At 37.6% G+C, this 15,800-nt stretch overlaps 1 protein-coding gene across 2 annotated transcripts; it reads right to left on the reverse strand.

Moving 5' to 3' along the window:
• Positions 1 to 4,989: 4,989 nt before the first annotated feature.
• On the reverse strand, positions 4,990 to 15,539 carry CENPW (centromere protein W). Of its 2 annotated transcripts, XM_054280090.1 has the most exons (4): positions 15,511 to 15,539; positions 12,550 to 12,646; positions 7,687 to 7,800; positions 4,990 to 6,056 (listed from the first exon to the last, which is right to left on the reverse strand). In XM_054280090.1, the coding sequence occupies exons 1-4, from the start codon at positions 15,537 to 15,539 to the stop codon at positions 6,030 to 6,032; spliced, it is 267 nt and encodes an 88-aa protein (XP_054136065.1). In that variant the 3' UTR covers positions 4,990 to 6,029. The 2 variants fall into 2 exon arrangements, with proteins under 2 accessions (XP_054136065.1, XP_054136066.1); XM_054280091.1 differs by lacking the exon at positions 15,511 to 15,539 and having other exon boundaries at positions 12,550 to 12,686.
• Between the last annotated feature and the right edge of the window lie 261 nt (positions 15,540 to 15,800).

The raw sequence follows: 15,800 nt of genomic DNA on the forward strand, positions 1-15,800 counted from the left end.
CTCCCACCCTTACCCACGTCATTCATTTTGTGAATACTAATCTGCGTTCAAAAAGGATTGAAAGTTAATCCATCCTTTTGGCAGTACTTTTAAATGCTGAACTTTTAAATGTTGCCACTGCCCTAAAATAAACCTTCACTATGGCTCTCCAGTCTTATCCAGAAATGGAAAGGGTAACAAGGAAAATAAAAGACAAAGGAAGATGACATTTTGTCCAATTCTGATCTGAATTTTCAAGGTTTACTCTATATGAATTTGTGGGGAAAACTTCCATAATAGAGTACAGGTAAAGTATCATCAAAGTTAATTACTGTGTGGAATTCTGGTGGCAATTTAGCAAGATATCCCATATCTTTATTGGAAAACATTTTAGAAGAATACTGTTACTTAGACTGCATGAAAGCTACTGCCCTCCATTACTGAGACCCAACCTTTTAAATCTGGAAAATGTGTGAGCCCACAGTTAAACTTCAACATGAAACACAAATGATGAAACTAAGAAGAAATTAACTGGCTAATCTTAACTATGTCATGAGCTTATCCTTCCCCCTTCTTGACTGCTTCCTGGGGTTTTTTTGTTGTAATTGTTTGGTTGTGGTTTTTTTTCATTACTGTCTTTTGCTTCACTTTTAATTCCAGCCAATCTTCAGGAATCAGTAATATTCAAACAGTTGACCAATTTTGGAAGCATACATAATTTTCTCTGAAGAGCAAAAATCATCTAAAGAATTTAAACATTTGTATGTAACCCACCATCACGGGTAACTTAAGCTTTTACTACATAAAAAACAGCTTCAACAGCTATAGCTAGAGGCTTACTTGTACTAAGATTTCAGACATGCAATAGAACTTTAAAAACTAGCTGACTTCTTACTTAAATGTTTTCCCTTATCTGGTTTGTTTATAAAACTTGCAGCAATTCATAAAAAATTACTTTTATATAATATAATCTGTGTGCATACTTACCTACTGAAGTTGAACAAATGAAATCAATTCACATCAGGCTGTCAATTTCAGAGGCCAGCACCAATACAATTACACCAATTTCAACCCAATATAGCAGACTGGAAACTCCAGCTAATCCAGCTCTATCCCTGACTGCCTTTATTTGGAAGTATTTGCCCTTTATAAATTTTGATGTAGGATCTGTCCTAGGATCTCCCTATTGCCAACATACCTTTCTGTGTTTTCTACATGCTCAGGAAACAATATAGGAGTCTTTCTGTAGAGTCTGACCTAGTGCCAGAAGGTTGAGCAAACCATTGATGAAGGAAGTGTTCTTGCTTTTATTTAACTGCTGCAGTCACGTTATTATCGGGTAGTAAGGTTGTGTCTACACTCGGGGTTTTTTAAACCAGAAATTACTTTAGGGGTCTTTAGGTGTTTTTCTACACTCCACCATTTCTCCATGCCCTGAAACCATTCCCCCAGGAAAGTGACCTTCTCAGTAAGAAACTTGATCTTACAGGTATCAAATGACCTGAAAAGATCTTTCAGCAGTTTGGTCAGGATAACATTAATAACCCAGCCCACAGGAGAATATTATGTATCAAAGCCCATGTAAATTTGATGAATGTGGATTGCAAAGAAACTGACAAACCCCCAACATTGTTCACCAAACAGTAAATGAATGAATTTCAACTGATTATGTCTGCAGAACCATGAACTCTCAGGTGGAAAGACTCTTCAGGTTTTTCAAAAATTTGCAATTCTGTATTTAGCACAACAGAAATGCTGTCAGCATCTTCTCAGCCTAGAACTGAAGCTACTCAAACATGTAAGAAATTTGTTCTACTACCCTCTTTTATCATATCTAAGTAAGCTATCACAGCAGCTACATTACCATAAAGTACCATTAAAATATATGAAGGAATCTATATGCCAATGCATATACATGGTATAAAATGCACATATGGAACTGAAAACAACTACACATATTGCTTTGAAACATTCTAATGAACTTGAATTTGACACATACCTCACAGCTGTGTAAAAAAGGATTTTGATTTAATGTAATCAGCATTTTTATTTGAAATGCAAGTCACCTTCTAAATACATAGTCATAAGTCACCTAAGAACCCTATGCATTTAGGATTTACATGGCCGTAGTTGCTCTAAACTGATAAAGACTAATGGAATGCTGAGTCAGCACGTCAGCCAGTACAAGCTGTAAGCTTCATGGTTAAGGCTGCTAAATAAGTAATGTCTTGTACAAGAAATTCCTTCATAACACTGCACATAGAATATACCCGTTTCTAAAACCGAGTCTATGTTGTATGAATAACTATAGACCTCTAATTAAGAAAACTACATGATACTGAAAGAGTAAGCTTTAAATAAAGAAAAATCTTCAAGACCCTTCATATCTTTCACCCTCTCAGCACAGATCACGAGAACATCCTGTTTTGGATGCAAATGGTATTTTTTTCTTTTAAACATTAATTGCCCTACATATGTCAGCAGAGTAGGCTTGGTAGTCTTCAAAAAAGATCAGAAAGTGTCGCAATCTGTAGCATACTTTTTAGTAGGAATAATCAGAATACTTGCTCTAATGGAAAGTTACCACAGGCAAAAAAGAGAATTTTTGCTCTATCCCCACCTTATGGCTAGAAAAAGAATTTTTCTATTACAGCATACATATTTCTGTATGACTATAATCAGAAAATACAAACTATTTTTATTATGAAACTTTAGATTCTTTTTCAGTAGTCACTCGCTTCTCCACATAAAATCACAATGAAACTCCAAAGTGTGAATGTCTTCTCTAGCACTGTGTTGATTTTCTGATTCAAAATAACAGATACAACTTTACATTCAAATAGAACAGTGATTATTGGGTCCTGACCCATCAAAGCATACCAGTTCATTTATTCATTGACACCATTAGGCATCAGGTCCATAGATCTAACCTTCACTGACATACCATTCTTAATAGTCACACTTTTTACAAGTTTTAAATATAATAATCACATGATTTATACCACTCAGAAAATATTAAACTTACATGCTCCACAAAATCAAAGCACAGAATGCATGAATGCATGCTGTGAGTGTGAGCTGGAATAGGGCATATTCCCCAGCAGAAGACACTCAGATGCAGATGCACTCTCACCAGTCACTCTATAAGTGAAGCAAAACCAGCAGCATCACCACTCTCTTCCATCACAGTCATCTGCTGATCAATAAACAATTTCCTTCTTCTTTTGCAGCTTAATCCATTATGATACTACCCTGGCCCAGGGTCTAACACTAGCCACATCAAAAGCTGAAAACCAAGATAAGGGCTACAAGAAGTACTTCTACCAAATTCTATTTCTTCATTACTGTACCCCTTTTCATTGATGGTCAGAGTGAAAGGGCAGGGTAGGATGTAAAACAGAACATGGTGAAAGCTGCAAAGCAGAAAGAATAAAAAAAATGGATGTCTGAGTGTGCTTCTAAATTTTTAGGACATCCGTCCTACCTTCTGAGGAAATGAGGAGTTTTAATTGTATTGACAGAGCACCTCTCTTTCCAAAAAGCTCTTCAAGCATATGCTTAAAACCAGAGGAAATTCAATATTGATCAATTGTTTCAGAACTATAAATTTCGCAAGGTTTCATGAAAACAGCTGAGCATCACCATGACTCTTCCCTCAAAAATCCTTGCCTTTTTCCTCCTAATGGCAAAGGATCAACAATGGAATTCAAATAACACAACTTCATTAGATCTACTACAGATCTAGTTTCAAAAAAAAATTTATAGAGCTACCTGCTTTGATACTTTGCCATTAAACAGAGACACAACACAGGAATAAACTATCACTATAGCCTCCAAGTTTATATTAATTGTAAGTGTTCATGGGTACTTGGACAAGAGTGCTGTAAGTTTTAATTTCAAAAATCCAGCAAGGAATACTGCATGGAGACCCTAGGTATATAGATGAAGGAGAACAGAAGAGCTGCCAAACAGAAATACAATTAACCTTATGGTGAACATTAAAGACAATACTAGAAAAACACAATAGCATTTTATGTTTCTAAAAGCTTAAGCCCACTGCATCGGCCCCGTTAATTTCAAGGAAGTATTTATTTGAAGTTTAGGAGAGAAACCTGAATATCTGTCAAGCTACCCAGGTCGTCTTAACACCTGCCTGCTCCAGCTATTACAAAACATTCACAATGTACTATCAAAGTCTCTCTCCTAAAAAAAAGAGGCAGTTTCTTACCCATGAATACACGCCAGACCCACTGTACAAAATATTTTTAAAGTACACTGGTGGTTGGTTTTAACCCTTTTTTGCCTCCCATACCCAGCAGTAGCTGACCATTAATCAATCTACTACATGAGAATGATAATATTCCACTAAGCTCAGAGTGGACCTTGCTCCTAGAAAAATCAAAAATGAAAAAGTTAAAGTACATATCAAATCAAGTTCCAAAAGAAGCTATAGCACTCAAGCAATTGTACAATGAGGAAGGTATGTGATTATATAAGACTCTAAGAAAATATTTCAGGGAAAATGAAAAAACATTTCTAAGGAAAATCGAGTGTTGCAATAAAATTGTTAAATCAAAGACAGTAATTACAAATAAAAATATAAATACCTAGTCAGATCTTCCTTATTCCTGAGAATGTACTTCAGATTATTAAGTCCACATATCCTCTACATGTGTATGTTCTTGGCCTTCTTTGTAGATTCCAAGGGAGTAAGAGAAGAAAATGCAGAATAAAGAATCTAGTCAACCCTTACAAGAAGCCAAATGCACTAAGCTCTGTGCATCAAGTAAAGCAGGAGAGTGATGCTTCCTTCCTCTCTGCATATTGGAAGAGGATGGCTTTTCAAAGGTTACACAGCATTTTAAAAAGAACAAACATGGCCATGATATGAAATCATAAGTACTGGCATTGCAACAGTTTCTTTAGACTACAAAAATTTCTAAAATGTAATTTTTTGCTGAGTTTCTAGAATATATTTGTTAAGGTGTCAAACAAAATTAGACTACTCAATACATAACACTTGAAAAGAGTCTTTATTTTAAGAACAGCTCACTGTGCATATTAAGGATCAGCTACCATATATTCCACAAAACTGCATTATCAGCTCGAAAAGTAAAATTAATCTATAACTTTATTGATATATTTATTAAGCGAAGTGTTCAGAAAACTATTACAAATATCAGAATAGGAACAGAATATAACCTTAATTTAAGATGACATTTTTATATAATGTACATTTCCAGACTTTTGACAAGTTAGCATGACACACAAAAGAGAGAAGGAAATAGCTTGGCACTCATGCCAACTTATCTTTGTTATTTTTACAAGATCTAATTTTGAAAACATCAGCTCTGCCAGATCTTTCCTTTTCCATAACCTGTGTACCTGTCCACACCAACTCAATTTCAGACCACCAAGTTGCCTCATGTACCACATCAAAGAGGTCAGCTTAACAGTTCAAACCATGATTTAAAATACCAACTATGTATTCTTTCCCCAGAACACAGAAGTTTCAACCTACTTTTCAAAGTAATTTTAAAAATTATCAAGACATTTATAAATAAACTGAAGGCATGGTATTTAATACACTCGTTTCTACAGTGATGGTTTTGAAAGCCATAATTTTGTTTAGCTAGTAAATCAGCTCTGAACTGCACAATCTATACTACATTTAGTGAAACCAAAATTTAGTGTTATTTAATTTTTTTAACAACTGTTCCCCTTAAGAAGTTTCACACTTTTAATAATAAATGCCATATTGTACCCAAAGGCTATCTATGGTACAAGCATTCCTCCATCATTATGAAATGAAGTTCATCAAAAGTCTCAAGTGACAAGTGGCACACATAAATTAAAATTATGCATGAAGTGTATGAAAATACACATTCTAAGATCTTTTTTAAATTTTTTTTAAAGAAACAGCAAGATAGTCAGGAGATAGATGTTAACAAACTACATGGTTCCACAAATGCTGAAGCTGGATCACAGTATAACTCAAGTTAGTCAGAAAACATTGAAAAATGTGTTTTAAAATTCCAGTGGTTTGTTTTCTAGCCTCTGCTTTTCCTTAAAATAACCTGCAAAGAAAAGAAAAAAGTATATTTATCAATACAATTCAGGCAGAAGACAGAGACCAAAAGATTCATCTAGCTAATCTGTTTCCAAGAGCTGTGTTGCAAAGGGTAACACCCAAAGGAAAACATTAGAAATAAAGCAAAAGTATACAGAAAGACTTCAAATTCAAGTTGTTTCTTTTTAAAGAAAGAACATTCATAAGCAAGAATTCTGTAAAATAAAAGGCTTATTTTGAAAATTAATGCTGAGAAATGGCAACAGTACTCTTGAGCCATCAGTAGATTCCTTAAAGTTCTTCCTCTGTTAGGCCTAGACAAAAAGAAAAAATAAGGTTTATAATAACATAGTTCTTATGCTCAATTTTTGTTTGCAGTGCCTCACTTCCTTCTGTATCAAGAGCACACAGACCTTTGGAAGGACATTTTTTGGTTTGGAGTTTAAATTGAAAAATAAACTTCAAAGCCCAAGTGGGACTATTTAAGTGTTAAAATTATTAAAATACACACAGTTTTTCCTTTCTTCCCACCTTAAAAAAATAAATGGAGCACAAAAATGTTCAAAAAGTGTTAAGATTGCAGTTAAAAAGAAACCATAAATGTCTAAGACTCCAACTGCAACATTCACTTGGCTATCTTACATATCCTGTATATGTTTCTGTCACTATAGCAATAGAAAAGTATAAAACTAAACCTTTCAGCAGAAGGGAAAAAAATAGTGAAGATAAACAGAAGCCACAGGACCAAAATATCAGGTAACATGAAGTTTTGTCCTCCCAATTTGCTCAGCAGGAGAAGGAGGTTAAAGAGATAAAGAGACTGAATTCCTTCATGACAACAAAGTAAAGCAGACATATCCGACAGAGTGAAATGAGCTACAGAATAAAAAAAGGATTTCAGTCATATTTTGACAATAATTCTTTCTAGGAGACAAAGTTGCATAACACCTTCCCTTTTCCCTTCTTTTGCATGTAAACAAAACTCACCATGCTCTGCAATGCAGCAAATTCCTTCTTCACAGATATTCATTCATACAGCAATTTTTGTTATGCTGAACTACCCATATAACAATCCACAGTCTAATTCTCCCTTAGTTCTTTCCTTACCAAATACATCACACATCACACAAAGTGTTTGTTTGTTCTTATATCCAGAACCCACTCGGAACTCATTTCAGACTAAGCAGGTAAGAGCTGAAGCTGTAAGAAAGGTATTTGAACCTCTCTGAACTATTTCTCACCTGTTCCATAAAGCTTCACTTATATCACTGAAGTTAAAACAGCACACTTCCTTGCAGTATGTATGTAGTATCAGCTGAATTTAGGATCCTCCAACTTTGGACTGCCTTTCAGGCCATGAAGGCTTGCTGGTAGAGCATTTTGCAGACTTACTCATATATTGAAATTATGACTTTAAACAGGGAATAATCAAGAAAAATTGGGTTATATTTAATAGCACAAGGAGAGTTAATTTGTTTTCTTGGTGACAGTAAATTATGCCAATGATAGACAAAGAATATTAAGTGTCTATAGGTTTTGGATTATAAATCAAATATCAACTTTAACACAGAAAGCTTTTGTATAGGCTGTCAAAATAGATTATACAAAAATGAAAAATATTAGAAGTGTGTTAATACCTTTGCTGCAGATATGGTGTGCTCAGGTTTTATTATTTTACTTTTGTTCTCAAAAGCATTTGTCCTGGCTTCGTCTGCTAGCCGATGGAGAAACAATAAGAAATTCAAATGAACCTTTAAAATAGAGAAGAAAAAAAATTTATTCAAGTTGTTTAAACACAGTTTGCTTTTTTAAAGATTCATTGTTTGCAATAGAAAATTTGCATATTATACTGCTCCAAATTCCTGAAAGGTGTTCTCAGAAAAAAAAATTATCACTCAGTTCAAGCCTCAGTAAATTTCCAAGACATTCCCTTCATGCAAGACTCTTGTAAACAGAGTTTAAATTTAGTATACTTAAATAATAAAAGTGCTTCAGAAATGATCACGCAAACCACAACTGATCTAAGAGGAATCCATCTGATTTTTATTAGCAGTTTTTAATAATAAAAGGTAAACACAAATATCACAGAATAAGGAGACTTTTTGCTTACTAGTAAATATAGTTAGTTTTCAGTGACTACAACGGCCAGACTTTTATGAACAGCAAATTCATTCCTGCCTTATCACCAAATGGACTACAGACAAGTTCAAGGACTTCTGCCCCTTTCCAGTGTAAAGCGACATTGACATTAATTTCTCCAGAACTTGGAATTCTCCAGTGTCAGGAGGTTGCATCCATTTTTTCCCCAGCTCATCACTTAGCTTTTTTACATTAAAAGAACTGCTTGGGCAGTGTTCCTTTCCATATGGAATGCTGTTCTGCTAATACAAAAGCAGGAAAAAATTGCAGCAGGCAAGGAAGGAACTGCTGTAGCCTGGACTTAAACTGCCAGCCAACAGCACACTTGTGTAGTAATTAATCAGGGGCCTATAAGACAAACCCCTAGCATTATACAGGCACTGTGTGAATTATTTAAATAACCCAACCTGAAAAATTTATAATTGCACCTTTTGTAAATTAAACTTTCAAACAACATTACCTCTGCTACATAAAGTGTAGAAATGGACTTTTGCAATCAAGAGCTAGAAAAAATATTACTGAAGTAGATGAAAGTTTTCTTTATATGAATAAGGTGATACATTTATTCTGCTGTACCTTATCTGTAAACCTGGAACAATGTAATATGGAAAGTTACAAATTAAGAGTTTAAGAAAAATATTTTGGCAGTGGGTTTGCAGCATGAAGAATCTGTTACATGTTCCTGTCACAAGAACTCGGTTCCTATGACAAGCAGTTTAGGTAGTTTTTTAAAATATCCTGAACTAAATGAAGCAATAGATAAATTTACATAATATTTGACATCATTTGGAAGCATCTACTACACAAAAAGCAGATGTGCTTGCAGATTTATTTCACAAAACATAAAAGCTGTTTTAGAATCAGTCTTTAAATATTCACACAGAAATTATTTCCAGCAGAATCAAGCAGTGGCACTAAAATAATGTTCAACATTAGAATTTTCATTATTAAACTTATCAACATGGAGATTAGATTTCTGGAAACAACCTGAAGGAGAAGTGAAAGATGGAACAAAAGCTTCCATACTTGCATGCCCTTCTGAGATATCTAAAGGCAAAAGTATTAATTTTAAAATTGCCTTTTAAAACTGCATCTTCTCTCAGAATCACTGTACCTTTATTTTCCTATTCTCAAAGTGAATTGCTGCATGTGGAGAAGCTTCCTCTGTACTCCAATAGCTTTAAACAGTCACATAACTAAAACTGGAGCATTCCACAACAGAGCACACAGGTTAATAAATATTCCAGGTTATTCAAGGCAGTTGAGAAGGGCCAGTGAAAGGCAGAATGACTAGGACAGTTACTGGCAACTAACTAAGCAATACCATATTTGTTTAAGGACATTGCTTTACTGCATATTAAATTTTTGTCCTTCTGCATAAAATTTAAAGACTGTTTTGAACTAACTAGTCATGAAAATCACCTTACAAAACTGAATGTTTATTTTCCAGAAAAGAAAGGATGCAAAATTTTAAGAACATACGTAAAAAATTCACAGCACTGTCTACACAGCAACTTCCACACACCTGTTCGACAGAACTGAGGAATAGCAGGGACAACCACTGTAATTTTGTTTTACTGCTGTAACTTCAAAACAATTCTTAAGATTGATATTTCAGCTTCAATGCACACTTATTAATTATTCTATGGTGATAAAAAATTTTAAAAAGGCCATTCAGCGCAATACCTCATGCTTTTCCTGCAATGGAAACACCCATGTGCTGTTCTAGCACAAAATAAGCAGCTGAGATCCTGCTTTTCTTCTATAATTGCAATATATTTTCTTCTCTGACCATCGGGAAATATCTGAACTTCAGTACTAAAATCATTACCTCTTATTTTCAAAAAGAGCTTTGAAAAAACCTAAACCACTATTTGCATCTCTTCACCTGGAGATATTATCATACTCCTTAAAAAACAAAACAAAACAAAACCAAACATCTTCCTGAGAAAGTTTAATGAAATTTGATAGCTACACTGTGCAAAGAGATAGATGTGAACACTTAGGACACAGGTTCTCAAAGCTTCAGATTTGGCGAAGAGACTTGATCAGAAGTGAAGAAGCAACCTCATCCAAGTATTCAACAAAAATTATCTGAATTCTTATGCCTTTCAAACTTGTTATGATCATGTAAGAAGACATTGGTTTATAGAGTAAATAATCATTGAAAGTTGGAGAAAAAAGAAAGTCTTATTTTCTCTTAAGGCAGGCAGACCCCTTTACTGAAATGGGCATATACTGCAATAGATTCAGACATAAAGCATGGATCATTCTGGAAGATAGCCCAGAAACTGAACTAGCACGTTTCTCATACTTCCTTTGAGAAGAAATAAGCTCCCTGCTCAAAAGATATACGGCTCCATCTTGTTAAGACAACTACTATATAAATTTCTGACATATGCAATCTAATCACTTTTACAGGGTTTGCAGAGAATAACACAGGCACCAGAAAACACACTCTCAAAATTTGTCACTTGTCTTACTACACAATAAACTCACCAATCCTTTTTTTGTTTTTCCTAAAAGAGGCATAATTTCAGCTGTGTTGATTATTTAGCCATGGAAAAAAAGATCTAAAGAGCTGTTAGACACAAGCCTAGTTGAAGAACATCATGGACAACCACCACACCTGGACATTCTTGTTTAAAGGTAAAATAAAAAAGCCAAGCCTTGTAACATAAAAGGCTGCATAATTTGACATCGCCAGAAGAGATAATCTAAGTTTACATTACATTATTAAACGTTATTCTGATCTCATCCTTTGTGCTGCAATGAACATTTTCACAGCCATATTTTAAGCTGGATCTGTTTGCCGCTGTTTATAAGTTTCAGTGCATTCAATTCACTGACTGTCTTTGCAGCTCAGAGAACTTTAGTGCCAGGAGCAGGAAGAGATGGGAACTAAAGGCCAAGATTTGGAGGGATGTCCCACTTACCCCTTTTCAGACAGCCACACTACTTTGAAACCAAATTTTCATTACCATGGAAACGCAGACCAACTGTTACCAAGGATTAAATTAAAAAAGTGTGATTGTGTGCATTCAATTAGTTGACTACTGCATTCCACTGAGTAAGGTTTGAGTAGGTCTGAGCATGAGTAGCAAGGGGCCAGGTCCTTAGTCCATAAAAAATCCAAATGCAGCAATAACATCAGGAAGAGATCATATTTTTATTAGCTCCACTCCATTAGAAAAATATTTAATGTTTGCATTCAAATCTAAATACTCTGAAGTAATGGCCATTTTCATTCACTTTAATGTCATATTACTTATTTTAATTTTGTATGTTTACATTTAGCTTCATATATCCAGACAGCAACCTTCAAGATGCTGCAAGACACAACTTTTATACACACATGAAACGTTGACTCGCCATTTAAGTCAGGACCCATACATAGTATACAGCATACTAGTGCTAATGCTTTAATGCTCTGAGAGATACATGCATTTGTAAACAAGAGGATATCACAGTCCAGCAAGTTAAGTCGACTAAGTTCTTTCCCAGAGTATCTTTTCTATGCATCTTTTTTTTTTTTACGGCAACTACCACAAGCTCTCTTGAGGTCAGATTTCCTTCCTGTAGACAAATAATTTCTTGGTGAGACAAACCCTACCTGTGCCGCAAACCCCTTAGAGCAGGTCAGACACAATTCAGCTTTATTGGCCTGTTTTTGCAAACTTGGCTCTTTTATCCCCACTTTTTTGGCAGGCGTTTTTAAGCCGTGATCAGAACCCCAGCACCTTACTGGGTTCCTAACAAGAATTGTCATCTCACAGTTTATGGCAGAGTCTACCTAGATGGCCTGCTAAAAACATATCAGCACTCAACAGCAGCTTAGCAGCTCATTGATCACAGCTCAGCTGAATACCTGTACACCCGAACTGATCTACGCAAACACCTGCATCTAGCAGCCAGATAACCCAAATTACTATTTCTCGCTGTGTCTACACCAAACTCTATGAACATCAGTGTGTACATGGAGTGACACAAAAGCCATACACGAGCCCGTCCCTTGAATCGCTGGGAACAAGATCGCTGTAAAGAGCTACAATACAGCAGCCACCAGCAAAGCGGGAGCGGCAATCTCTGCTCACCCGTATTTTCTCACAGACCCCTGTCTGTCCCTCCAAGCTTTGCCTCCCCCTTGCCCGCGGGTCCCAGCGGAAGCACCATTGGTAGTAACTGGGCATCCCGTCACACACAGGGCGCACAGGCCGCAACATTTAGGGAATAAGCGTCCCAGTTTAGGGCCGGCTGCCCCCGCCGCAGCTGCGGCTGCCGCCATGGCCAAAGGCAGGAGCTCTCCCGGGCTCCCCGGGGCAGCCTCGCCTCGCCTCTCCCCCGCCCCTCTCCTTCCTCACCAGCAGGTCGGCGTTCGCCGCCAGGCGTAACTGCGGCTTGTGCTTCTTTATAATTTTCCGCAAAGTGCTGCGGGGCGCCGTGCGCTTCATCCTCCTCCTCCCGCTTTCTTTCTTTCCTTCCTTCCTCCTGTCCTCTCCTCTCCTTCCTCCTCCTCCCGCCGCCCTCGCTCCCTCCGCCGTTCGAATCCGCCGCTCTCGCGCAGCCCCGCGCGCCCGCCGTGACGCAACTTCCCAACGGCCGCGCGCGGCACCGCCCCCGCCCCCGCGCCCCGCCCCGCCCCTACTGCTCCCGGCCCCGGTGCTTCCCCGGGGCCCGAGCTCCGAGGGGTCCCAGCCGCGCTTCCCGAGCGGCCGAGAGGCTGCGGGGAGAGCGCCCCACCGCCCCCAACGGCCCCGCCGAGCCCGGCCCCGCCGCCCAGGTGGCGCACGAGTGGGGAAGGGCGCTCCCCGAGCAGGTGTTCGAGGGACGGGCGGGTCCCGGTGGCCGTTCCCGCGGCCGTTCCCCTCCGTGTGGGTCCGCTTCCCTCGCGAGCGAGCCGAGAGCTGGCTGTAGGCCTGGCTGTAGCCGGTTACCCACATCTCCACCCAGGCGTTTTTAGAGACAAGGACGGGAAACGGCGCGGGCAGTTCCCGAGTGCCGTTCCCGAGCCCTCGAGCGGCGCTGCCGCATGGGGGAATTTCCCGAAGCGCCGGGAACGCGGCACGGGGCAGGGGGAAGCACCGGCACCGGCACGGCGCTGCCTCGGCAAGCCTCGGCGCTGGGCTCTAAGTTGGCGATCTTGGCCCAAGTTGCTGGTGTTTCCTTGCCGCAGAAGGGAGATGTACAGCACGCTTTTGCCCCACTTAGACTGTGTGACCCCGCTGGGAGATGGGGCAAGACTGCAGGACAGCCGGGGCCCTAATTAACACCATTCTCTTACGCGGAAATGAGCCTAGAATGATAGTTGTGTTGTGCACGCAAATCTGGACAAAATCCTGCTTTGGTATGGCATTGACTGATTTGTACACAGAAACACACAGTGGTTCTGAAGTCGTGACACTTTTACGTGTCATCCTTCCTCCAGCATCTGTCCCTGCACTCCTGCTGTAGCTGACGGATGCTGCTGACTGAAATACGGGTTTCCCCACAGAGGGGCCCCTGTAGCTTGGCATTCTCAGTGTATTTGGACGGTGTGTACTTAGTTGGAGAAGGGGTCAGGATTTCATACTGAGGTATGGGGTTTTTCAGCATATTTATTAGGGTTTTTTGTTTTCTTTGGCCTATGGGATGCTTGCAAATTTAAATGTTGATAAGATAAATATATCGTCTTAATATGTTCAAAATACCAGCACCCAGATAGGAATCAGTTTTGTTGAAGTATGTTCTTAAGCCTGTGTGATTTAGTATTTTAGTTAATTCTACAATATGCACAAAATGTAGTCCAGATAGAAGTATGATATCTGACAGCAGGAGAGAATTTAAGATTTGCCAGTTCTTCATACTCTGTCAGATATTCGAAAATGATGCTTTCTTCTTTCAGTTTTGACTGTCACTTGCCATTCATCGTCAACAGCGATGTTGATCTTACAGTCAGGGTCTTAACTTTTTTTCTGTGAAAGAACAAGCACACTAACACGCAGAACTTTTCTGTGCAGTACAGTTTAATAATAGTCCCAGTTAATGGCTCAGCAGCAGTGCTACAAGTAAATATTTGGGGTTTTTTCGGTTAACTGAATGGCTCTGACTCAGGAGCTAGATAGGGTCATATACTGTAATGCTCATAATATACACACAGAAACTTGCATCAACAATAACTCAGCATGTCAACAGATGCAAATCTACAGCTGGGATAGATCAGGAGTTCCACTGGACCTTACGTGGGCTGAGAGCTGGGCCTTAGTATCTCGCACTGTTGGTGGGAAAATGGCATGGGCAAGCATTTTACAAACTGTAAGAGTTGCAAAGGTGCCTCTACTGTAAGTCTAAAACTATTAAAACACACCACACAAATTTGAAACTGTGCAGTGACCTGCATAAAACAACAGATACTGAGACCCAAGACTAGTAACTCTATCTTTTAGTCATGTGCTTGCTATGTAGAGAATGACTGAATAATGAAATGTACTATTAAGTGTAATACTGTTAGAGTTTTGTTTGTTCTGATGGTTTTATATTTCTAGTGGACTAGGGGGGGTTTTGGTTTTGTTTTTAGCCACAGAAAATAGTAATTTAAAGTGCTGGCTCAAATCTACATATTTACCAGATTTCCTAACTTCTTAGGTATTAAAAAATTAAAATGGTTACTTCAAGCAATTGATAACAGAAGTCAAATGTACATGTAGTAAATTAAATGTATGTAAATTATAGGTTATGATTTACTGAACAAACATGAAATTCCGTATTTCAGATTTCTCCTTCAATTTACATTTTAGGCTACTTATCAATAAATATTTCCGTAAATATGATTTTAGTAGCTTAATTTTAATATGCAAATATTGTAGAAAAAGAAAAAATTGTAGCTCTGTACATTATGCATTTCAATGGACAAGAATAATTTTATAAATTAACTGAATAAATTATTTTTAAAATCACATCTGTTTCAATTTTTTGGTCTGTATTAACATAGGGATTAATGATTAGATTACAGTGATTTAGAAAACTGCAGTCTCGGTATATGTCTGATTTTGAACATGACTGTTTTCTGTTTCTAATGGAATCCATAATGTTCAGTTATAATATTATGAAATATTTAAATAAGCAAAAGAATAATGAAAAATGTATTTAAAATTAATTATTGGAAAGTATTATTGAAATTGCTAATTTTTTCATGCTCATGCAGCTTTACAAAAAAGGCAATTCCATGCCTTACAGGCAGATTTTCATATGTTATCTGTTCAAAAGCTGCAAGAGTTTATAATCCATTTTCTACAAGCAGTTGCCTTGTTTTCAAATGATGTTTCAAGAATGTCATATTTTTCCACTTTTTAGCAATTGTAGTTTTTAAACACATTAGTTCATTTTGTGAACTTCAGCTGCAGCACAACATCTTCTGAGTTTTCCAGCAATGCTGAGCTGTGTTTTGGAACTAAAGGCATCATCTGGGACCGATGATTAAAACAAGGACACTTCAGCAATTAAAATAGTACCATCCAGGTCTGACTTCTTCAGGAAAACAGTCTTTTCATGTTCCTTTTTATTTGTTTTTTGGTTTTTTGTTTTGTTTTTTTTTAACACAGGCAATTTCAGTGACATTATTTTGTCACTTTTGTTT

This window comes from Melozone crissalis, unplaced genomic scaffold, assembly GCF_028551555.1.
Source record: "Melozone crissalis strain CALT ecotype California unplaced genomic scaffold, PUWL_Pcris_2 ptg000027l_1, whole genome shotgun sequence".
NCBI lineage: Eukaryota > Metazoa > Chordata > Aves > Passeriformes > Passerellidae > Melozone > Melozone crissalis.